The sequence below is a fragment of the Zalophus californianus genome, chromosome 15, assembly GCF_009762305.2.
Source record: "Zalophus californianus isolate mZalCal1 chromosome 15, mZalCal1.pri.v2, whole genome shotgun sequence".
In the NCBI taxonomy this organism is placed as follows: domain Eukaryota; kingdom Metazoa; phylum Chordata; class Mammalia; order Carnivora; family Otariidae; genus Zalophus; species Zalophus californianus.
Genome location: NC_045609.1, coordinates 79,098,741 through 79,122,140, shown reverse-complemented (window position 1 = coordinate 79,122,140; position 23,400 = coordinate 79,098,741). Strand labels below are relative to the sequence as shown.

Here is a 23,400-nt window from a genome sequence, read left to right as displayed (position 1 = left end):
ATGAAATAACTTGAGGTTAATGAGGAATAAATGAACCATCCATGCATGGGTTTGGCTATCTATGGCTTTCTCTTCTTTCCCATTTACTGCATGCATTATCTCTATCCCCAAGCCCAGGGGGGCTATGGTCTTCAATAAAAACGCAGATTCATGTGGGCTGTCTAGCACCAGTGTTCTTATGGGAGCCAAGGGCCACATGTTAGAATCCAAGATAGAAGCCCAAATAGAAACCTCCCAGATCCACTTGTCCTCTCAAACCCAATTCTGGAGACCAAGCGAAAGGCACCCAGAGCTAAATGAGGGGTCTCCCCACAGGCCTCCCCTAAACACCTTCAAAGCAGACAGAATAATCCACTATATCTTCTCACTCTTAGTTTTCACTCACAAAACAGTACTGAGCAGAGAGGCTCCAGCAGCTGGGGAGCGTCTAAGGAGCTCCAGCAACAGCCCCCTGGAGTGGGCGCCCCCCTCCAGCTGCCCCAGCCCAGAGCTGCTCCCAAGCTTCCCTGGGGGAGCACCTGACCTTGGTTACCTGGTTCTTCCAGGGGAGGCTGTGCGGTGATCTCAGGTTCTGGAGTGACTTCAGGGGGCGGCGGGGGTGGGGCAGGGGGAGCTTTCACAGGAGTCGTCGACTCGGGGGTCTCAAATGCTTCTTCAGAGTCAGAACTCCTGATGGAGAGAGGAGAAGACAAACACAGCATTAGGCAGGGGTCTGGGCCAAGTCTGCTCCAAGGAGCCAGGGGCCAGTGCTGCTGAGGCCGTGTGGCCCTCTGACCCCTGCCCAGGACCGCTAGAACCAAGCTTGTTGCCCAATTGAGCTGTTCGAGGACAGATGTAAGGAAAGTCATTTCTCAGCATGATTCCCAAGAGTGAATCTCATTATCACCAGCTTTGTTCCCAAATGACATAAGCTTAGCCCTTGAACTTAGCCCTATGAGAAATACATATTTCTGGCCTCAGTGACAAATACAAACACAGGGGAATCTTTTGAACAACTCTGGCACCAATTCGGTCAAACTGATATTCCCAGGAATACGTTTCGGTGCCATGGTTCCAACACAACATAGGGTCCCCAGTCCGTGAAACCAAATCAGCATGTGGCCTCTCCCCATCCATCATTCTCTCCCATTGCCCTTCCTTCCCGGAGCTTCTCGTAACTTATTATAGATTCATTCACCTCCTAATTGTGTTAATTATCTTTCTCATCTACTGAGCTTCAAGGCCATGAGGGCAGCTGGCCTTATTTATTACAGCATCTCTGAGCCTAAGCCAAGAGGCAGTGAAGAAACATCCGTTGAATGAATGAGTGAATGAGTGAATGAATGAATGAATGAATGAAAGCAAGCTGGCAAGCCAGCTCTCTGGAGGATGTGCCAGACCAAGACATAAAACACAGCCTGCTGATCTCAGGGATATGATAATAACCACTGCCAATCGGCAGGAAGGTCTGCTCCCAGGGAAGATTCTTCATCCAGAGAAATGGACCAAAATTCTACCCAGAGGACACCCCACCCAGAAATAAGGGGGAGGCTGCTCAACAAACTAAAGCCTTGCCCTGGGCTCCAGAAAACCCAGAGCAGACAGCCCTTCTCCGTCACCCTCCTTCTACCGGGGGTTCAATTTTAAGCCAGAAAGAAGGAGACCTCCCCAAATCACGGAGCCAGGCCTATGTATGTCCTGGGGCCGCGGGGCAGCCCCCCCTCCCGCTCGCTCAAGATGCCCAGTGGTGCGCGGTCCTGGACCAGCCTCACTCCAAGGACGCCAGAGCAGCATCACCTGGGCTGACTCCCAACTCAAGATATTGTACAGACACTAAAAGGCCACTTACTCATTTGCCACAAGCAAGGTCATTATCCAGAGAGTGGATATTTTGGACTGCTACTGGCACGAGGGGCCCAGCAGGCAAATCTGGGTGAAGATGTGTAATCAGAGGGTGACGAACCAGGTGAGTGTGGAGCATGAAACGCTCCCGCTGCTGAGCTCCCGCAAGGTGTCAAAGGACTCGTGACCTCCACAGAGGGCAGCCTCTTCTGAAGACTATCTGCTAGCTGGCGGAGAGGACCAGGAACCGAGCCAATCCCTCCACCATCAGCCAGCACAGGGAAAAGGAGCCATTTGGTGAGTTATCTCGGAAAAATCTACACATTGATGTTTTTACAACTTGTCAGTGACTCGTTTTATCAGTGCCAAAGACCCCACCCCCAAGAATCCTGGCTCCGGCAACCAGCCCCAAAGCCTTCCAGGGACCCAAGGAGATGAACAGAAACACCAGAGCTGCTTTTGATGGGCTCCAATGAGCTGAAGCTTGCACACTAACAAATTTCATGAGGAAAGACTTAACCTCCACACAGAGGACAGGGGCCAGGCTGACTTTTTACAAACACACATTAATATGAAAGGCCTTTGCTTTTGTCTAGGGGAAGTGAGGATACAAACTCGGACAACAGATCAAGGTACCTGAGTTTTGCAGGGTCCGTTTACCGGCATGAAAAACACAAGGAAGTTACACAAGGGAGAATCAAAGAGAAACCAGAGTTTGGATCACCCTGGTGGGCCCCAGACGTCACCCTGCCCCCAGCACTGCACACGTCAGGGGCAACACTGACAAGAAGCATGGAGCCAACTTGCCTCTTTCCAGGGCTTCCTTGAAGGGCCATCAGACTGGAGTCTCCACTGCTGGTCACCGCTGTCCACATCCACTGGGCCCATTCCACCAGGGGCCACATCCGCCAGGAGGCAAAAGCCATCTCTGCCGAAGGATAGCCTCTGTCCCCTAAAGTCCTACCCCTGATTCCCTTGCCGTATCTCTGGGATCTAAATCTGTCCAAGATGTCAGGAAGGAGTTAGCCGCACTGCCAGCCACAGATGCTGTGAGCTTCTCCAGCGTGGAGTGAGAGGCTGCGTGCTCCTCCCGTGGCTTCTGCAACCCTGGGCCCTGGCGATGTGAGGCTTTAGAGCACAAAGAACCCCTGCTCTTTCCCAACAGCACAAGCAAGCGACAGGGAGGGCCGGATGCTCTTGGGTCCGAGCTGCTGAATTCCAATGAGGTCTCTCCCCTGCTGCAGCTGCCCGGCCCGGCGCACCTGCTCAGAAGGGGCCACCATTCACCACTGCCCCGTGTGGGAGGGAGAGGGCACATCAAGCCCCTTTGTGGTTCCTTGCCCGTTTACCATGAACCGTTTCTGCATCAAAACACCACGGGCGACCGTGGACCACAAGAATGGCATTCACTTCCGGTGATGCCTGCGTTGTGTTCACATTTCCGCTCCCTCTCCCAGGAGCAGAGAGCAAGTTAATTAGAGGAGGCGGATGGCAGCTTTTTTAATTAGCTCTTTTTCCCCTGTTCAGTTTCCCAGAGGGCTCAGAAACATTTCCAAGAGTAGGGATTTCTGCAGTCCACCCACAAAGAGCCTGTACATAAAAATAAAGCAGCACTTTGGAGTCCCGATGCATAAAAGCAGTTCCCCCTTGGCTGTTTGATTTTTTTTTTCTACTAGAAAAAAACCAAAGTACAATAAATGATTCTGTTAAGGCTCCACACACTTTCAAAATGAAAGAAAAGGAAATTAATTTGCTGCAAAGATGCATCAGAAAGAATGTGCCACTCCAGCCTGCTAAAACATCTCTAAGTTAGAGGAAAATGCATTTACTGGGATATGCGTACGCTATGTTCACTAGATAAGTAAATATGCAAATGCATGCAAATAAAATGAGATAGATGTCTTTCCCTAGTGCAGAAAGATAGCTCGTAATGACCAGACATGAAATATGGGGACTTTAATTCCCAGCATGAAAAGCTTTATAACCGTTATCATATGCTGAACTTTCTGTTACGTGTCAGGCACTGGGCGAGGTCTATTTGTACATTTCTCTATCATCTTCAAAAATAGCCCGCTTGCTAGAGAGCAGGCCCACTTTACAGATGGCATAACTAAGGCTTAGGGAAGCAAATTACTTTGCCCTTGACCATCTAGTGAGCAAGCAATGGAAGATGGGCTCAAATCCAGAACTGCCTGCCTATAAAATCTGTGCTCTTTTCATTGTATCAGTGGTTTCCAAACATTTTCGACAGCAGAACTCTTCTTCCAAATGAATCCTCCACGTGGAGAAAAGCAGTATTTCATTTATTTTATAAGCTCAATTCATAAGATATTCTAATGATAAAGTCTATCATTGGGAACAATAAAGCTATCTTGACAAACTTGAAAATTTGACACCAGGGGTTGGGGATGCCGATCACAGCATCATATCTGCTAATTGCTCCCCGGTTGCACATGACCAGGCAGAGTCCTGAGGCAGACTGATGAGTGACTGCAAGCAGCATCTGTTTTTTAACAGCTTGTCCTATGATCACAGGATATTCTTGCATTAAGGCAGCCAGGGCTGAGGAGCTACCTAGCAGTACAAAACCAAATTCATCCATCTGCACAAGGCAATATGCTGACGGTATCCAATCCCACGCACAGTGGTGTGCACAGATGGGAAGGATAGAAACACGTAACCCTAAGGACAGAGAGACTGTGCTGGCCACCAAAACCTACCAAGCTCCCCAGGTGTGTGTTAGCAAAGTTTCAGAGTATTCTTTCAAATCTTCCTCAGATTTCAGAGAATCTCTATATAGTTCTGAGGTCCCACCGAGCACACAATGAAGGAATCAGTCCCCCCACAGATGACACACTGTGTTAAAACAGAGCACTTTATGGAAACTGTCCCCAAAGCAAGCCAGCTGGCAAAATGTAGAGCCCTAGGGCCTGTTGCCCTATCTTTTTGCTTTACTTTCAGTATTTTCAGGTTTTACTTCTATGAACTATAACAACAAAATCGTATAAGATCAGCACCCACACACAAATACATTAATGTAATATAAGTTAGCACAATATATGACAGTGTATTATAATATATTCACACATACACACATATACACACAGAAGTATGTGTGAATGTGTACGTGTTTAAATGAAACATGGGTATCTCTCTTTTTTAAGTTTATTTATTTATAATCTCTACACCCAAGGCAGGGTTCAAACTCATGACCCCAACATCAAGACTCACACGCTCTACTGACTGAGCCAGCCGGGTGCCCCAAAACATGGGTATCTCTTACTAAAGAGGTGCTTAATGTTGTTTTTCAGCTTATCATTAAACAGTTACAGTTTGCTCAAGTTTTGTGGGAGGCAATTCAAGGGCTTGGGAAAAGAAATCTCAAATACCATAGAATGAATCCACCAACCCTGAAGATAGAAGAAAACGTCCTATTCCAACACACTTGTCACGTCCTTTTAAACCGGCAAGGAAACTGAGGCCAGGAGGGTGGTGGTGAATTCCCAAGGTAACTGGCCCGTTCTGGCCTCAGCTGGACCTTCCAGAGCACCAGCCTGCTTTCATCAAACGCTACCTCCAAATAAGAGCCCCGCCCCCCACCTCCTAACTGCAGTGCCCCACCACCTGAAATCTAAAGGTACCTATACTTAAGTGCTATCTGATTATCAAGAAATAGTTCATTCTTCTTTATTTTTTTAAAGATTTTATCTATTTATTTTAGAGCAAGGGAGAAAGAGCGAGCAGGAGCTGGGGGAGGGGCAGAGGGGGAGGGGGAGGGGGACTCCGTGCTGAGCATGGAGCCCCACGTGGGGCCTGATGCCACGACCCCCAGATTATGACCCAAGCGGAAACCAAGAGTCAGACACTCAACCCACTGAGCCACCCAGACGCCCCAAGAAATAGTTCATTCTTCAGCATTGCTAAAGGGAAGTTATCTATCTAGAAAGTTATCTATTTCTACAGCAATTTCTCAGACTGCTAGTGAAAGTGAGCCTGGGAATAGAGGTTTTGCAACCACCCACCCACCAAGAGTGAAAGGCACTCAGGAGAACCCACTTCCAGTGACATGAGTCCCACCCTCTCAGGTCCTCCTGGAGGGCCCCCCCGAGCAAGAGGTGCAAGTGTCCCTCCGGCCTCCCTCCCTCTGAGACCAAACCCAGGGAGACGTCATTGTGCTGGTCCAGAGCCCAGCGTCGGGAGGAGGCTCACATCCTCCAAGCCAAAAGACCACCTGCCATCCCTAAAGAGAAGGAGACCTTCTAGAAACAAAACGGAGCTCTCAGCAGATCAGACTGGCTCCTTCATCTCCGCATCTATGGGTTTGATGGATTTGTACTTGAGAGGGTATTTTTGAAACTGCCTTGCACTAAATTCTATTCATCAAAATATTCCACTTTGGACAGCCTTGTCAAGAAATGCTGTCTCTGTCGCAACATGCGTGCATACTCTCGCACGCCCACCCACACACGCTTCCCTCCTGCCTAAAACAACTTGACCAGACTGCTAATTTTTTCGGGCTGACCTAAAGCGCCCTTCACTGTCATGTGCCCATTGTGCAGATAGAAAAGGAATCCATTCGGCAAGATCCCTCCTCGACATTTAGGTCAAGGGAGAACATTATTTCAACACAACCAAGCGCTAAGACCCTTCCTGGGCTGTCAGGTGACCGAGGAGGCCACGGTCAGGTGCTGTCTTCCACGAACACAGAGCTAGTTCTGGCGAGCCTGGTTGCTAGAGTTTTCCAGGCTGACACTGAGGGAAAAGAATCAAAGCAGATGACAGCACCCTTATCCCAAGATTCCCAGCACCTAGCATCTGTCGGGTTTCTGAGGCAGGTCCCATTTTCAGATTCAAGTAGCTAGCACCTGGTGGCTACTGTGAGATACCATTAGGGCTCAGGGGGGACGGGCAAGTGACACACTGGCTGCTTCTAGGTGAGGGGCACCCCCAGTGAGGGAAGTGGGGTGGGGGAGGCATAAGAGCACACATAAATAAGCAACCCACCCAGGTCCAATGGAAGAGTGGAGACAGAATCCCACCCCCTCAAAGCAATGAATGTCTACCATAGAATTCCTTCCAGCTATGTCACTCACTGTACCTGGGTGAACACAGGCAAGTCACGTGACCACCCAGGCCCTTGGATTGTTTACCCAATAAGTGGAAAAAATAACTGTAAGGATAATCCCTTCCCCTTATTACTGCAGTTCTGATTCTGCCCTTGGCCTCCAGCCCTTAGAAATTTGGGGGAATTTGCTAGCAAGCTAAGTCTTCTTTTTTATTTAGTCACAGCTACTGATTTGGGCATGAAGGGGAATCTGAAGCCTACACACTGTGTGGGATGCCTGTCCTGCTGGGCTGCCTGTGAACAGAAGCGTGTCCTGGAGGACACAGGGGCTCTCAGGGTCACACTGACCTTGACTTCATCCTTCCCTTGATGTGCACACAACCTCTACACCCCAGGTCAGGGGAGGGTTTCCAGAATGGAGGAGGCTTGGTGTGGGTTGTGTAGGTGCATACACATGTGCCCAATGAAACATCCCTACACACACTTTGTTTTGAAACTGACTTATTTGCAACTACACCAGGCACTTAGCAGAGGAGACCCTCCAGTGGCTGAGTGCCTTAGTGCAGGCAGTGTCAAATAAAGGCCGAGCCAGCAGCCCCGGGCTCTTGATTCCACCTGTTTGAAACTGGATCCTGGAGAAATGCCAGAATGCCAATCAAGTCTCAGGGGAAATAAAAAAAGAAGGGACTCAGCTGCCCTTTAATGCCCTTGCCTTCCGCAATGATATCGCCTAAATCTCTTCTTTATAGCTGAACTCCTTGCTTGGGTAACTTAAGCTGGAATCTTGAAACTCAGATTCTTAAAAATCTAACTGGAAATAAGATATTTATAGATGCTAGCAAGAAAAGAATGGAACACACGAAACAGAAAGAGCTAAGAAGGAGCTTCCGACAGACTGTCATTAAGAGTCCTTCTCTTTTCTCTAGAGAGAAGCCCAGGGCACCCTACCTGGTCAGACCGCTAACAAGCAGTTTCCCACCCGGCTAAGACACCACCAGCAATCAAGAAGACACACAAATGTCTCTGTTCAACCACATGTGCCAAAGATCCTGCACATTCCTCAATGAAAATCTCTTCTGGTCTTGTCTGAAAACATACTTATCCACCTTTTATATACTGTTCTAATAGGTCTGAGCTATGGACTGAACATGTGTATGTGTGTGTGTGTGTGTGTGTGTGTGTTCCCCAAATTCATGTTGAAAGCTCATTCCCGACATGATCGAGGTGATCCGAACCTGCTCAGGCCCTCATGAAGGGTAAGAGTGCCCCTTACAAAAGAAACCCCAGGGTGCGGCCTTGCCCCGTCTGCCAGGTGAGGACACAGTAAGAACACGACCCTCTATGAACAAGGAATCAGGCTCGCACCAGACACCAAACCCGTTGGTGCCCTGACCGTGGATTCCCCAGCCTCCAAAACTGTGCAGAATAAAATTTTGTTGTTGAAGCTGCCCGTCTATGGCACTTTTGTCATTCCAGTCAACTGACCAGGATAGTCTGGTCCCTTGTTTCTGAAACCAAAACAAATCAGAAGGGGTAGGGAAGACAGACACGTAGACAGCATCTATGAAGCCTGAGTGATCCGTGAGACAGAAGGACCGTAACAGAAGATGCAAGAACTCAGAAAGAACAGTAATGTCCGGTCAACCCCTAGGGCTTCCCCAGCACCTGGCAAGTGCCAGACCCGCCCCCCCCAGCACCCACATTGTTGACACGGGCATGGTGGGTTTACATGTATAGTCAGGAGAGCTCCAAGTTGAGTAATAAGTAGGAAAAAACAGCAAATTAAGGAATTACACATAGTACGAGCTTATTTGGGATACAATAATTAGATATATACATAAGTAAATATACATAAACACCCATGCATATGTCCACAAAAGCCAAACTGTGGAAAGAGCTAAGATGTCCATCGACAGATGAACGGATAAAGAAGAGGTGGTATATATACACAATGGAATATTATGCAGCCATCAAAAGGAATGAGATCTTGCCATTTGCAACGACGTGGATGGTACTGGAGGGTGTTATGCTCAGTGAAATAAGTCAATCAGAGAAAGACATGTATCCTATGACCTCACTGATACGAGGAATTCTTAATCTCAGGAAACAAACTGAGGGTTGCTGGAGTGGTGGGGGGTGGGAGGGATGGCGTGGCTGGGTGACAGACACTGGGGAGGGTGTGTGCTATGGTGAGCGCTGTGAATCGTGCAGGACTGTTGAATCACAGATCTGTACCTCTGAAACAAATAATGCAATATATGTTAAGAAAAAAAAAAGAAGAAGAAGATAGCAGGAGGGGAAGAATGAAGGGGGGGAGATCGGAGGGGGAGACGAACCATGAGAGACGATGGACTCTGAATAACAAACTGAGGGTTCTAGAGGGGTGGGGGATGGGTTAGCCTGGTGATGGGTATTAAAGAGGGCACGTTCTGCGTGGAGCACTGGGTGTTATACGCAAATAATGAATCATGGAACACTACATCAAAAACTAATGGTGTGATGTATGGTGATTAACATAACAATAAAAAATTTAAAGAAACACCCATGCATACTTACATAACACACGTATACCTGTGTAGAGACAGAAACAGATGCACACATAGGCAACACAGGCATTGTTTTTGTAATCTGAAAAACATAGCTCAGCTCAAGGACCCGCTTGCTTTGGTACAGGGGAGGATGCCAGCCTGAAGCGGGCAGAGCCCAGCCATGCTGCTGGGGACGCCAGGGCCCTTCCCAGATCCGCTCAGCATGCTTTCCCAAAGCCCATGGGTCCAGGATGCAAGGAATGGAACTCGGCTGGGTCTGATTAGCTGGATTATGGCCAGGGCGACGTGGTGTAAGGGAAGGAGCCGACCAGGCTTTTGGGGAAAGGACGGCAGCTGGAAGCTAGCCTTCCGGCACAGCCCAGGACAAATACATCGGCCCGGGACCCGCCCCTTCAGGTGCTCCCACAGCCAGCAACAAGCACCTATCCTGCCTCCCGGGCTCACCCTGCACACACCACCAGTATCCCTCTGATTTCAGGGTGCCTTCCCAGGCAGTGCCTGGGTACCAGGATGGGGACACCTCAACCAGGGACTGCTCACCTCAGCCCACTTTACAGTTTATTCCTCACCTCTCCTCCCATCTGACCCTCAAACAGGTGAGGCATGTGGACATCACTCCACAATTTCAGTAGGACTGGTCACCTGTTCTGAGCCGGGCACCTGGGCGGCCAAGTCAGACACACCCGCTCCCTACTCTCAAGAAGCTCAAGTCTTCTGGGACCTGAGGGTGATAATCCAGAGCCAAGGGGCCCCGTGACTTGCCGAGGGGCTCAGAGTCCTGTAGGGGCAGAGCCAAGATGAGAGTACATGTCTTGTGCCCCCTGTCCCAAACAAGGCTTCCTCTGTGTCCCAGGGGCTCCTGTGCATCAGTAGGCTGGAGTCTACAAATCAGTCTCCAGTACATTTGGGCACCGTGGGTTTCCAGGGCATCCTCAGCTCCAGGGCGATGGATCAAACAATGGGGTTTTGGCATCTGGATTCATGACCGCCCCATGGGGGCAGCCGGCCAGGCCTGCCCCCTGGCCTCCTCACTCCTGCTCCCCTGTCCCTCAGCCACACCTTAACCTGTCTCCTCATTCAACCACCAAGCAGGCATCCAAGCAGCCCCAGTCCCGCCCTCCTGACGAGAACCGCTTGAGGTTCCTAGAACCTACATCGGGTGACAGGGGAGGTTGTGGACCACCCAGACCCCTGGGGTCAGCCGAATGCCTTCTGCGGCGGGGGGGGGGGGGGGGGGGGGGGCGGGGGGGGGCGGTCAGCCTGACCCTCACTGTTACCCTCATGGATTCACATCTTGGACAAAGGGTAATATCAGCATGGGGTCAAGGGAGACTCAAGTGCTAACTAAGCTCAGAGCAGCTTCTTTCTGCTCAGCACAGCAAGGGTGGTCCGGCCTCAGCACTCTGGGCTCCCAAGTTCTTTATGTCCAAAGCACCCTCACAGACAGTGTCTGTCCGTCTCCGTGTCTATCTCTGTGTGTCTCTGTCTGAGACTCTGAATTGGGCTGGGTTTCTATCTGTCCTAGAGTCTGTCTCAGTATATGTCTCCCTCTCCTCTGCCCTCCCTTCCTCCAGTGTGAGTGTGTGTGAGTGTGTGTGTGAGTGTGTGTGAGTGTGAGTGTGTGTGAGTGTGAGTGTGTGTGTGAGTGTGAGCGTGTGTGCATGTGTCCACCTTCTCTTGCCTCTCCATCCGCCCCCCCCCATCTCTGGTCAAAAGGAGGAAAAGCACGTTTGGAGGCTGCCTGCTAATGTGAATCCTGCCCTTTCTATTGACAATTAAAGTTCGTGTGTTTTGACTTTTTAATCCATCACTTCTAATTTTGCCTTTAGAGTGGTCCTTCAAAGCCTTGCAAATTATTATTAATAATAGCAACGGAGAAAGGATTTGAGGGCTTTTACTGCGTCAGACGTTAACCCCCCCCCCACCCTCGTCTCTTTCTAACGTTTCAGTGTAGGTTCATTACTGAGTCACCCTGAGGTCATTGCTTTTAACATATGCAGTTGACCCGTGAACCACACAGGGGTGAGGGGTGCCAACCTCCCCACGAGCTGTCAAAATGCAAGTATAAGTTTTGACTCTCCAAAAACTTGACTACTAATAGACTACTGTTGAGTGGGAGACTTACTGGTAACATAAAGAGTTGATCATCACATATTTCATGTCACAGGTATTACATTCGGTATTCGTACAAAAAAGTAAGCTAGAGACAAGAAAATATTAAGAAAATTGTAAGGAAGAGAAAGTATACTTATAGTACTGAACAGCACCGAAAGAAACCCATACAAAAGCGGGGCCATGCAGCGCAAACCCGTGTGGTTCGAGGGTCAACGGTACACACCTTACTGGTAGATTTCACCCAGTTTGCTAAAACCTGAGCGGCCCAGAAAGCATTGTGAGCTCCCTGTGAGATCCAAGCAGCCGGGATTACAAATCACAGCATCACACCCTCCTGCCGAGACTGCTGACCTTGAACGAGCCTTCCGAGACCCTGAAGCTTTGCTAACTGAAAGAACTGAACCCAGAGTGGGTTTAGTTACTGTTGTATTTCATTTATCTGTAAATCAGTAGTTCTCCCGGCATCACCCAGAGGTGATGCTCAGCCAATACCTCCCCCAGCCTCTCCGCAAATCACAAAGACAAATTCTTCAGAAAAATTCCCTCCCAAGTAAATGGCAACGTGCGATCCACTGGGTGTCTCAACCATGACACCCAGAAACAAAATGGGAGCAAACCTGGACTTGGGATGGAATGGCTAGAATACTTCAGTAAAGAGTCTGACATTTACAAAGTTTTAAAAGCTCATTTTCTACCAATGTCTGCAAATAGCGCTTTTGTATGATAAAGAAGGAGCACTGAAATCTTCTATCCCTTTCCTTCCAATCTCTTTACAGGACCAAAAGGAAAAAGATGTCCTGTAAACAGCCTGCCAATTGCAGAGAATAAGTATTAAATCAACGCCTTGAAAACGTGCATGTCCTTAAGGCACTGCCTGTTTCAGGATATTTTCACACTGTTCTCTCATACATAATGCAGCAACATGGCTCAGTCTTTGACCCACTTATTAAAACAATTCTGAACAGAGGGGCGCCTGGGCGGCGCGGTTGGTTAATCGTCAGACTCTTGATTTCAGCTCAGGTCGTGATCTTGGGGTCGTGGGATCAAGCCCCACATCAGGCTCCGTGCTCAGCGTGGAGCCTGCTTGAGATTCTCTCTCTTTCCTTCTCCCTCTGCCCCTCTCCAAACCCTCAAAATAAATAAATAAAATCTTTTTTAAAAAATTCTGAACAAAGTCTGAATTAAATCATGTTCCTCATGAGTAACATCTGAATTATCTGATTCTGATAATTTTGTGGAAGGAAACCAACACAATATTCACAAAATATAAAAACGAGCACTTACAGATCTGGCTCCAGAATTCGTGCTCCTCCACTTGGGAGGGGAGCAATTTCGGACAGCTTCCTTAACACATCTTACCTGGGCCCGCTGCCTCATCTGTGTGGTGGTAGGACCACGAACCGCACAAGGTGGCTGTGAGAAGTGAGTCTGTACTCCATTTAGAAGGCGTTTACTCTCTCCAGTTCTTAACTGTTAAAAGTCTACAACCAAGAGTACTGTATCCTTCGCTTGAACATGATCAGAGAAACGTAAAGCATAGTCCTATTGCCTTTTTTTTTTTTTTTTTTTTTAAAGATTTTATTTATTTATTTGAGAGAGAGTGAGAGAGAGCACGAGAGGGAAGAGGGTCAGAGGGAGAAGCAGACTCCCTGCTGAGCAGGGAGTCCGATGTGGGACTCGATCCCGGGACTCCAGGATCATGACCTGAGCCGAAGGCAGTCGCTTAACCAACTGAGCCACCCAGGCGCCCGTCCTATTGCCTTTTGACTGCCCCCTGCAGTCAGGGGACAGCTATACCAATGATTTGTGAGTTTACACAGCAATTTCTCTCTCTCTCTCTCTCTCACACACACACACACACACACACACACACACACGGGCTGCTAACATGGCTGTGGGCGAGGAATTGTAAAATCAAGCAACAAATTTCACTCGAATATTTACTGAATTAATTTACAGCCACTGACAGAAATTGTAATCAGCAAAGTAGAAGGAGTGTTCTGGGCTCTGGGGTGCACTTGGGAGTTTTTCTCTCTCTTGCGCTCCCTGAAAGGAAGACTTACATGAAGACAGACATGAAGAAGGAAGGAGGAGCCAATCATCACTGGGCCGGGGAAAGAAGGTTCCAGGCAGAAAGAAGCCCAAGATGAGGCCTGAGGTGGGAAGGAGCTTCCAGGTGCAAGAGGCCGGCTGAGTTATGTCCCCCACCCCCAGGGGAGAGAAGCGGGGCCAGGAGGAGGTCTGCCATGAGGAGCTGGAAAGACTGGGGAGGGCTTCACATGGGGAAGGACTCCCCCGATGTATGTTCTTCAAGGCCACCGTGACTGATCTGACAAGGGCAGCAAGGCAGCAGGGGGGAGTGGGGCAGAGCCCATCACAACAGCGAGGAGACAGGAGTCCAGATACAGAAGGTGGGGCCGTGCACTAGACGAGCAAGGGGGAGGGGCAGAGGGAGAAGCCATGGCGAAGATGAGGAGTAGTAGGACTCGAGACTCCCATGGAAGGTTAAGGAAAAAGCTGAGATCCCAAGTGTGTTTTCAAAAAGTTTGGCTAAAATAAGCATTTACTTCTACTGTCACTATAACTGATACAAGAAAAAAGATAGCTTTTCTTGGGGCGCCTGGGTGGCTCAGTTGGTTAAGTGTCTGCCTTCGGCTCAGGTCATGATCTCAGGGTCCTGGGATCGAGCCCCTACATTGGGCTCCCTGCTCGGCGGGGAGTCTGCTTCTCCCTCTGTCCCTCCCCCTTGCTTGTGCACTCGCTTGCTCGAGCTCTCTCTCAAATAAATAAATAAAATCTTTAAAAAAAGAAAGAATGAAAGAAAGAAAGAAAGAAAGAAAGAAAGAAAGAAAGAAAAAAGATAGTTTTTCTTGACTCCAAGAGACCCTGAATCATCACTTACACCGGTCGATTTAATAACAAAAGTATCAGAGCCATAATCAGTGGTTTGAATATGACAAGGCTGATAAGCAACCTCAGATTTCAATTACATATAACAAAGCTCCAATGAAAGATACAATTTCCCACAGCAAACGGGCAAACAGTCTCAAGGTTAGGGGTTTTGTGACAATAACCCAATTGAGTTAAAATAGACTCTCAGAGCTGACCTTTCTGCCACTATACTACTCAACTGGATGATAAAAGGAACAGAGTAAGGTATAAATCTGACAATGGCCACCTGACTATTTCCAGTCCTCATGCCTTCAAGCCCTCTGACTTATAAATGAGCTCCAGCCTTCTCTCTTTTTTTTAGGACAAGGGCAGCTTTGTGCTTTGTCTTCTCAAATCTCTTGCATCAAAGGCTCAAAGTCTTCCATTATCTCAAAGTTCCTACTATTTTAAAAGTCATGCTTCTGGTTTCAGCTGGAATCTTAATGAAAGTTGAATCAAATAATTAGGGGCTTATCTCTACTTTGTCACAGGACATGTTGACGGATCAAGCATTAGAAGCAAGAAAAGGAAAGAATCCCGGATTTTGGCTCATAGAACTGGGAGGAGGTGATACTGAGGAGCACAGGTGCTCTGGTATGAATGGAGAATCTGACAGATTTTGCCCAAAATTAAGATGGAAAAGCTCTGACTCTTGACATTTCCATATCGCACTTCCTTCAAAAGCCAACACCAGAGGTGGTTCATTTGCTTGGCTCAGGTGGTCAAGTTCAACAAAAGACTGAACAGATTGGCCCCTTCAAGATCAGACTTGATGATGGAAATCCATCGACCAAATCACCGTTCCAGGGGCACCTGGTGGCTCAGTTGGTTAAGCGTCTGCCTTCGGCTCAGGTCATGATCTCGGGCACCTAGGATCGAGCCCCGAATCAGGCTCCCTGTTCAGTGAGGAGTCTGCTTCTCCCTCTGCTCATCCCCCCTGGCTTGTGCTCACGCGCGCACACTCTCTCAAATACATAAAATCTTTAAAAAAAAAATCATCATTCCACAGCTGCTAAACAAGTAAAAAGAAAACCTACAACAAAGACATCAGTGATGGAAAACTAGCATTTCCACCCAAGAATAAGCAGAAATACTCAGATACAGAAAAATAACCAGACACTCCCCTAGGTGCTCTTTCAAGACAGAGGCCCTACAAAATCCTCGATTTCCCCTGAGACACCGCATTTACCCCAGGAGGTGGAAGCAAGGCCTCAGAAAGAGAGGGAAGGAGAAAGAGGAGAGAGCCCGCAACACTCAGAGCAAGGGACTCCTGGGGCACAGACACTTGACAAGCCGGTAACGGGTGCACGTCTGCAGGGCATCCAGTCCTGGGGCACAGACACTTGACAAGCCGGTAACGGGTGCACGTCTGCAGGGCATCCAGTCCTGGGGCACAGACACTTGACAAGCAGGTAACGGGTGCACGTCTGCAGGGCATCCAGGGGTGGGCCGGCCCCTTCCCATCCCCATGCACCAAATGCTTTCCAGCTTAGCTCTTTCCAGGTCCCAGACAAGAGAAAACGCACACGGCTTCCTGACACGTGCACCCCAGAGTGAACTCAGGGCTTGGGCGCCTCTCAAAGACTGAGATGCTGCTCCTTCATTTCCTCGGAGAATTCCAAGTGCCCAGCCGGGGTCTGGCACTCCGGCAGGAACCTGGTGCCTGGACAGCCCCACCTCCACTCCATCCCCCAAATCCCTTCTTCCTGCTGCAGAATAAGGCTGCTGGCTTCCTCACAGCCTGCCAGGCCTGGGCCTTATCTCCTCCCCGTTGCATTGTCCTCCCGGCTTCAAAAACCTCACCTGGGAGCCTCCCCTCCCTTTATAGCTTCCAAAAGGCCCTGTGCACAGGCCCCTCACCCTGCAAGAGCTGCTTCTCCCCCACGCAGCTGCCTTTCTCTTGCTCTCAGCCTCCAGCCCCCACGGCTCCTTCCCAAATCCTGAAGTCCCCACTGCCTCCCTCGTTTGCTGACCTGCTCTGGCCGACTGCACATACGTTCTGGCTTCCTAGGGTCAGACCAGCTCTTTTAGCAGCTCTAATCCGCAAGGCCAGCTACGAGGCCATACATTTTTTCAGGAAAAAGACAAAAAACAAAAACAAAAAACCTATTTCTGTCTACACGTATAATGAGATGCAAGTAAAATGACGCTGTATATTCCACTCAGTTGGGATGAGGTGTGGGCACTGGACAGTCGCCTTCTTGTCCCCTGAACAGCCCCGCTTATTCCAAACAGCCCCCCTGGTGGGCAGCCTCTAAGGCACTAAACCATTATCTATACGGGGGCATAAGACTAGGAGGTTCTTTATTAACTAGGGAGGACCTCAGGGGAGAATTTCAGGAAAGCCAATTTCCAAACAATCCTGAAGAGGAAGGTAGGCTCTTAATTCCATGAATAAGGACCCGTATATTAAACAAGAGAGGCTGCCCAGTATCTTAAGTGGCAAATCTGGAAACTCAGAATTATAGTCAGCTTGTGTGACGCAGAGCAAGATAAAGAAACAAAGGTGGGCTGTTTTCTCCCAAATCTGGTCACATGAGTCCTCTCTTAACTCCCATCAAAGGCTGCCCACTGCTGCCCAAACTCTTTAGCGCGCGACTCATGAGGCCTTTCAAGATTTGGCCCCTGCAGTTCCCCCTGGTCGCACTCTGGTCCCTGCTCTCACTCCATGTACTCAAGCCAAACCCCACACCTTGCCCTCCACCAGCCCTCCAGGACCTTTCCAGCCCCCCTGCACTGGCTCCTGCTGTTCCTTCTACCTGGCTGCCCTCCTGCCCAGCAGATACCTGCTCAGAAAGGTTCAGCAGAGATGTTCCCTCCTCCATGCAGACCCCCATTACTTCATCTCCACTGAACGCTAAAGTGTCCGTCCCCTTGCCTAGCACACCCATGTGCATGTTTGCGGTGTACAACATTGGCCTCCCCCAGTAGACCGCGAGCTCCCTGCAGGCCAGTCCCTGTGTCTGTGCATCACAGTGGCTTCCAAGGTACAAAGGGCCCAGCCATCATTCTGCCTCTTTGGCCTCTTCTGTATTAGAATCTGACTGGTCCGATTCCATCTAATATTTTTCTTTTTACCAATCAAATATTACATCTGGGTATGAGGGCAATACTTCCCAGGGCCCCTGAGATTTGGGTAATTTATAGTGTCTCCAGGAAAGCCTGTACCCATCACCCCCATACCTCTGGTTCCCTTCCACACACCATGCCAGGAGTGTAAGCCCCGAGTTTTAGAGGAGGTGATCACATTTGGAGGCGGGAGAAAAACAGTATTCAGGAAATTACAAATGTAACACAACGTATTATAGTGTAGTATAGTATAATAATATAATATAACATAATATAATATTATTTCGAGCATACATTGGGAAATGCACCGTGTAAAGCCAGGAAAGTGAACACAAGGGAAGGAAAGTGCATTATTTGAGAAAGCCCATCTGAGCAGGCTGGTTTCTGAGGTCTAGCACCTTCTTTTCCACTGCACAGGCCCTAAGGGGTTTCCTTGGGGAGTGACACTAATGCATCCTTTGGCACCATGTGTCAGCATTTCAGGGTTTTCTTCAGCAGACTTCACCAGGAATTATGCTACATTAAAAAAACAAAAACAAAAACCGCGAGGAGAATACTTCACAAACCTTTCTCATGTCTTCTGCAGCATCCCCAACACGAGCACACATCCTCTTTCCTGTCTATAGAATCTCTCGGGGGGGGGGGAGGGGGACGGGGTGTTAACCCCATTGCCCAGATGTCATGACTGAGGCTCCACGTGCACAGAGTAAGCTGGCAATGCCACATGCCCAGGAACCTAGGACTTTGCACTGAGCCAGCGCCACGGTCGCTTTTCTCTGTCGAACTCTGTGCTGTTCCTAACAGTGGAGTTGGGCCGGTTAGTGGTGACGTGAGCATGCTCTCCCCGCTTTTTCTTGGGAGCAGTGGGTCAGTTCATCAGGCACCCCCTTAGTCCCAGTGCCGCCCAGCTCTCTGGTCCATCTAAAATACACTGGTCGCAGACATGGACCCACAGTCACACGGCCATCCAGTGAGGAGATGGAACCCTGCTCTAGTCCACCGAGGCCACGTAAAGGGACAGGGCTCAGGGCCTCCATGAGGGAGGGAGAGATACAGCCTCCGCTCAGCCCCCTGCCCACTGTCCTTGCATGGGAGCCAGCTCAACCTCAAGGTGGCCCTGGAGTCTGGAGGCAGGCCCAGGACGGTGCAGGCAGGCTGGGTGCTAAGAGCTACATCCCGGAGAGGGGCTGGCTCTGACACGCTCTTGCGCCATCTGTTACTAGAACAGTCGAACGTGACAAACGTCGGGCACGAACACCTCTCCCTGCTCGCCCTCATCCTCACAGACGGCACCTTCAGGCACCACCTTCCACCACAGCACACCTGTCCTTTCTTACCGGGAGTCCTTTCCCCCGACCCCACCTCTATCTGGCATCAGACACCATCGGCAGCAAAAATCCCAGGAAAACACTGCTGGAAGCTTCCAGCCAGGCACAACTGTCCTCCTGCCCCTTCCCTGGGCTTCCGGTCACTTCTCTCAAGCCTCGCCTTGGGAACTAAAGGTATTCACTACAGGTGTCAAAACACCTGAGTTGTCCCCAGAACAGACCTGCCTCCCGCGACATCCCAGTTAGGGCAGGACATGCAAGCTGAGCCGTTCAAGATCCGTTCACAGACCAGCAAGGACTCCGGTGCTCCCCAGCTTCCTTGCCTCCCCCTCCCCCTGTGTGGCTCTCGGTCTGGTCCGTGTAGACGGTGCCTGAGGCAGCAGCACCCAGCTCCCCCAGCAGTGGAGGCGCCAGGTCAGAGGGGTCGCCCCAGGCAGCCCCAGGGGTAGGTCCCCCATTGTACATCAGAGAAAGTGATTCTAAAGGCCACCAACTCTATCCCTTTAGGTTCTGAGTTTTTTCCCCAGGTTTGTTTTTTGTTTTGGTTTGGGTTTTGTTGGGGGGGGGGAGGGGTCCTTTTTTCCAAAGCCATCCTCGTAACTACCCCTGGAAGAAGAATCCTACCTGTCAGTCACAGGAGACACATACCCTCTTGTCTTTTAAGCTACTCTGAGTGGTTTCTGTGCCTTCGACCAAAGGTGCCCGGCTAAGTCCACAGGCAAAGCCCTTCTAAGGAAGGAACATTCTAGGGGCACCTCTGCCCAGGGTCACCCCGTCAGACCCTAGGCTCCTGGTCACAAAACTTCCCGTTCAGCACTTACAAACTTTGCCAGTACCGGTTTCGGAGGAACCAAGACTCGATGCCCACTAGACTCGGGCTGTCCTGCCGCAGGGGCTGGGCTGGCCTCGTACTCCCGGCCCGCTGCCTCACACACACTCTGCTCTCCACCCCTCTACCTGCTTCCCCAAGAGCAGAGTCCCTTGGGGACTGATGCTGTGAGGGCCTTCTCTTCCTGGCAGCCCGGCCCTCCAAAGTGTGCCTTTGGGCCATTCTCTCTCCCCCTGAGCATTAAAGGAAACCAACACAGTCCCCGGATCCTCTCCCAATCGAGGCTGGGCCAGGAAATTCCATGCGTGACCTACATGTGTACAGATGTTTTCCCTAAAGTAAAGCCAGCCTCTCTAGCCTTCTTCCTGGAAAATACTCACAGACCCCTCCAGGCAGGCCCCCCCTAAGTAGAACAATTAGCAATTAGCAACTTCCACCAGGGCCCTGATGAGTGGCAAAGAGGAACCTCTCAGAAGCTGGGTCCCTTGGATCCAGACTGTTGCTGAAGTTCCAGAGACCCAGATCTGATCCCCATTAGAGACGGTGCTTACCCGGGAGAGCCACGGGAAACATGGCTCCTCCCGCAGTGAGCCAGCCACACACAGGTGGGCAACTCTCACTGTGACATTCTGCTCCCCTGGGTTTTCTCCCCCAGCCCAGACAAAGAGCAGCCCGAGCTTGAACAGATGCCAAGTTTCACGCTCGACAAACGGCGTATCTTTAGCAAATTCCCACTCGGGATGAACACGGTAAACAGCCCCCTTCTTTGGAAACTGATCTTTAGAACATCCCTGAAGAGATGGAAGGAATCAGGGAAAAAAGACACTTTAGAGCAAAGACACAAGCTAAGACTCAAGGGTAGGCCACGGTCACGGGCCCACGGGCCATCATTTTTATCCCCAAATAAACTATCCACTGCCTTCCTCTGGGAAGAGAGAATGTGCAATCTAAACTACTTCACTGCCCTGGGAGGATACTCCAATCCATGCTTATCAAATGATACAGTCCATCTCAAAGTATTTTTTTTTTTAGCAAATCAGAGTTTAACGGGAAGAGACAGAAATGACTACTGGACTCTGTCTGAATGAAGACCAGCAGGAAAGCCCTGAGTGGTGTTTCACAAATGATGTGCTTGTGAGATGTGAAACAACGCTCTGTCAAGAATAGGTTCCCCATGACTTCTAAGATCCTGACGTTTCGGCTCTAAAATTCTCCGCTCTGGTTCTGCACAAACACCTTGGAGTAAGTGAAGCCCGGATGCTGAGAGCAAACTGGGCCCCACAGTTGGCCTGAGTTGTCAGCTGCACAAGGACACGGAGCAAACTGAGCGCCCACCCCTGCCCTGAGCCAGAGACTGCTGCTGCCTCCATTTAAGGACAAAGCAGAGGAAACCGTGGAAGAGGCCAACCCAGAAACAACCCTTCGCATCCAGGAGGGCTGGCAGGTGCAAAACGTGCTCTGGGAAGCCCACCAGCCCAGCAGGTACTTTCGTGCAGAGCCGTGGGCGGCCCCGTGCAGAAGACCCACCTTCCTGGCCCCGGGAGCTGCTCTCCTTCGCAAGGGCTAAGAACGCAGAAACGAAAGTAATCCACTGCCGTCCCCGCCACCCCCAGCCTCCTCATAAGCCTCTGGGGCTCAGGCAGCAGCCACCCCGTCCACCCAAGCGGAGCAGCTTCCTCAGGTAGGAAGAGATGAAGGCAGGCAAGAGACACCAGCCGAGAGATGGCCAGAGAGCCGCGGGGCAGAGCGCACTAAAAGCAAACCACGCGGGCGGGGTGAGGAAGGAGGGGAGAAGGGGAGACAGTAGGGCAGTGGTGTATGTGGGAAGGAGAGAGGCTCCAGCTGGCACCGACTGACCTGCCATCAGCTGCAGCCTGCAGTGCACTTTCTTGGGATGCTGTGGACATGAGCACTGAGGCAGGGTCACACTTCCTTCAACCAGGGGCACTGGCAGGTCCTTGTACCACCACACGGTGGCGACGAGCAGGCAGAGCACTGAACTGGCTGTCCCTGTGGCCGTGGGTCCAGTCCTCACGTGGGGCCTACAGAACCTTAACGCCCAAGGTCCAGCCAAGCGCTCGCTGTCCCTCCCAGTCCCCGGCTGCGGGGCCCCTCCGCGCGGCTCAGTGCAGGGCAGATGTGCCTATGACTGATTGTGCCAGTAAGACTCATTCATCTCTTCATGCACGTATTCGCTCAACAAGACCCTTACTGAGTATGTACTATGCGCTCAACGCTGTGCAAGATACTGGGGACAAGCCTAATAAACAGATCGCTCTCAGGACAGTGAAAAGAGACAAAGCAAATAACTACACATGGGCAGAGTATTACGAAGAACTCACATAAGAGAGGCTACAGAGCCATGCTGTCCAACGCAACTGCCTCTTGCCAGACGTGGCGATTTTAATTAAAATTTAAAATCCAGTTTCTTGGAGTGCTGCCCATATTTCGAGTGCTCAAGAGCCACATGTGGCTAGATGGCTATCATACTGAGCAGTGTAGATTACAGAACTTGTCCATCATCCCAGAAGGTTCTATTGGACAGCACTGGAGAGGAATGGCAGGAAAAGCTCTCGAGGATTGACGCTGGAGAAGGAGCCAGCCCAGCCAGCACAGTGCAGAATGCTTTCTGGACAACCTACAGCGTGTGCAAAGGCCCTGAGGTAGTTGAGTGTTGCACATTCAAAGAGCTGACAGGTGATCAGTGTGGGTGCAGAACAGTTGGCAAGGGGAGGTGGGAGGCCAGCCCCCACAGGGAAGCTAGGACTTCAGACGGAAAGCAATGGGAAGCAGACACAGGGAAGGGCCATGATCCAGTCCGTTTAAGGAAGAAGGAAGGAGAGGGAAGGGAAGAGCAGACTTCACGACCAGGTTTCTGGGTAGAACAGCTAGCTGGCTGGGGTGCCGCATGCTGAGATAGGGAGGTGGGCTGGGACTGGCTTGATGTGTACATAGGTTATTTGTGTTGGAGAGAAGGAAGGTCCTCAGTTCAGTTTTGGACGCATGAAGCCCGAGCTCTCTGTCAGAAACCCGAGAGGAGATACGAAGTGAGCAGCTGGGTAAGTGCGGTGCTCAGAGGAGAGGGAAGGGTATCAACCAGGGCATTCTTGATACGTAATAGTACTTAAGTCCATGAGACATCTTGGGAAGAGCAGAGAGATACAAAGAACAGTGGCCCAGGCCAAAGCCTCGAGGACCCCTGGGCTCATATACGGTCATGAGGGTAGGGGACATGCATCCCAGCGCTACACCAACCAGCCGTATGACCGGGGGCGGTCAGCAAACTACAACCCACCGCCTGCTTCTGTAAATAAAGGTTGACTAGAATCCTGGTTTACTAATTGTCTATGACTGCTTTCACACTTGAACAGCAGAGCTGAGTTCTTGCAACAAAGACCATATGGCCTGCAAAGTCTAAAATACTTACTCTTCAGCCCTTTATAGAAAATGTTTGCTGAGCCCCTGATTTAAGCTATCCAGAGACCTCGGCTTCCTCACCTGTAAAATGGGGGCGGAAGCACCTGTCTCAGAAGATTAACAGATATAATATTTCTACAATGGGAAACACCCAGCACACGAAAGTTCCCACTAAATCTAGTCTGCTCAGCAGAGGGCTGCAGAACTTCTCACTCTTGGCTTTGACATTGCAGCATCCAGCTGTTTCTGTGTTTGGCGATGCAAACAGCACACACC

The 23,400-nt window shown here is 50.2% G+C and overlaps 1 protein-coding gene across 1 annotated transcript in view; it reads right to left on the bottom strand.

Annotated features, from left to right (window-relative positions):
* Positions 1-23,400, bottom strand: part of LOC113920137 (transforming acidic coiled-coil-containing protein 2) — a 147,510-nt gene that overhangs the window by 45,312 nt on the left and 78,798 nt on the right. Inside the window, 1 exon segment of the mRNA XM_035724144.1 lies at positions 533-669. Coding sequence (XP_035580037.1) covers positions 533-669 — 137 coding nt within the window.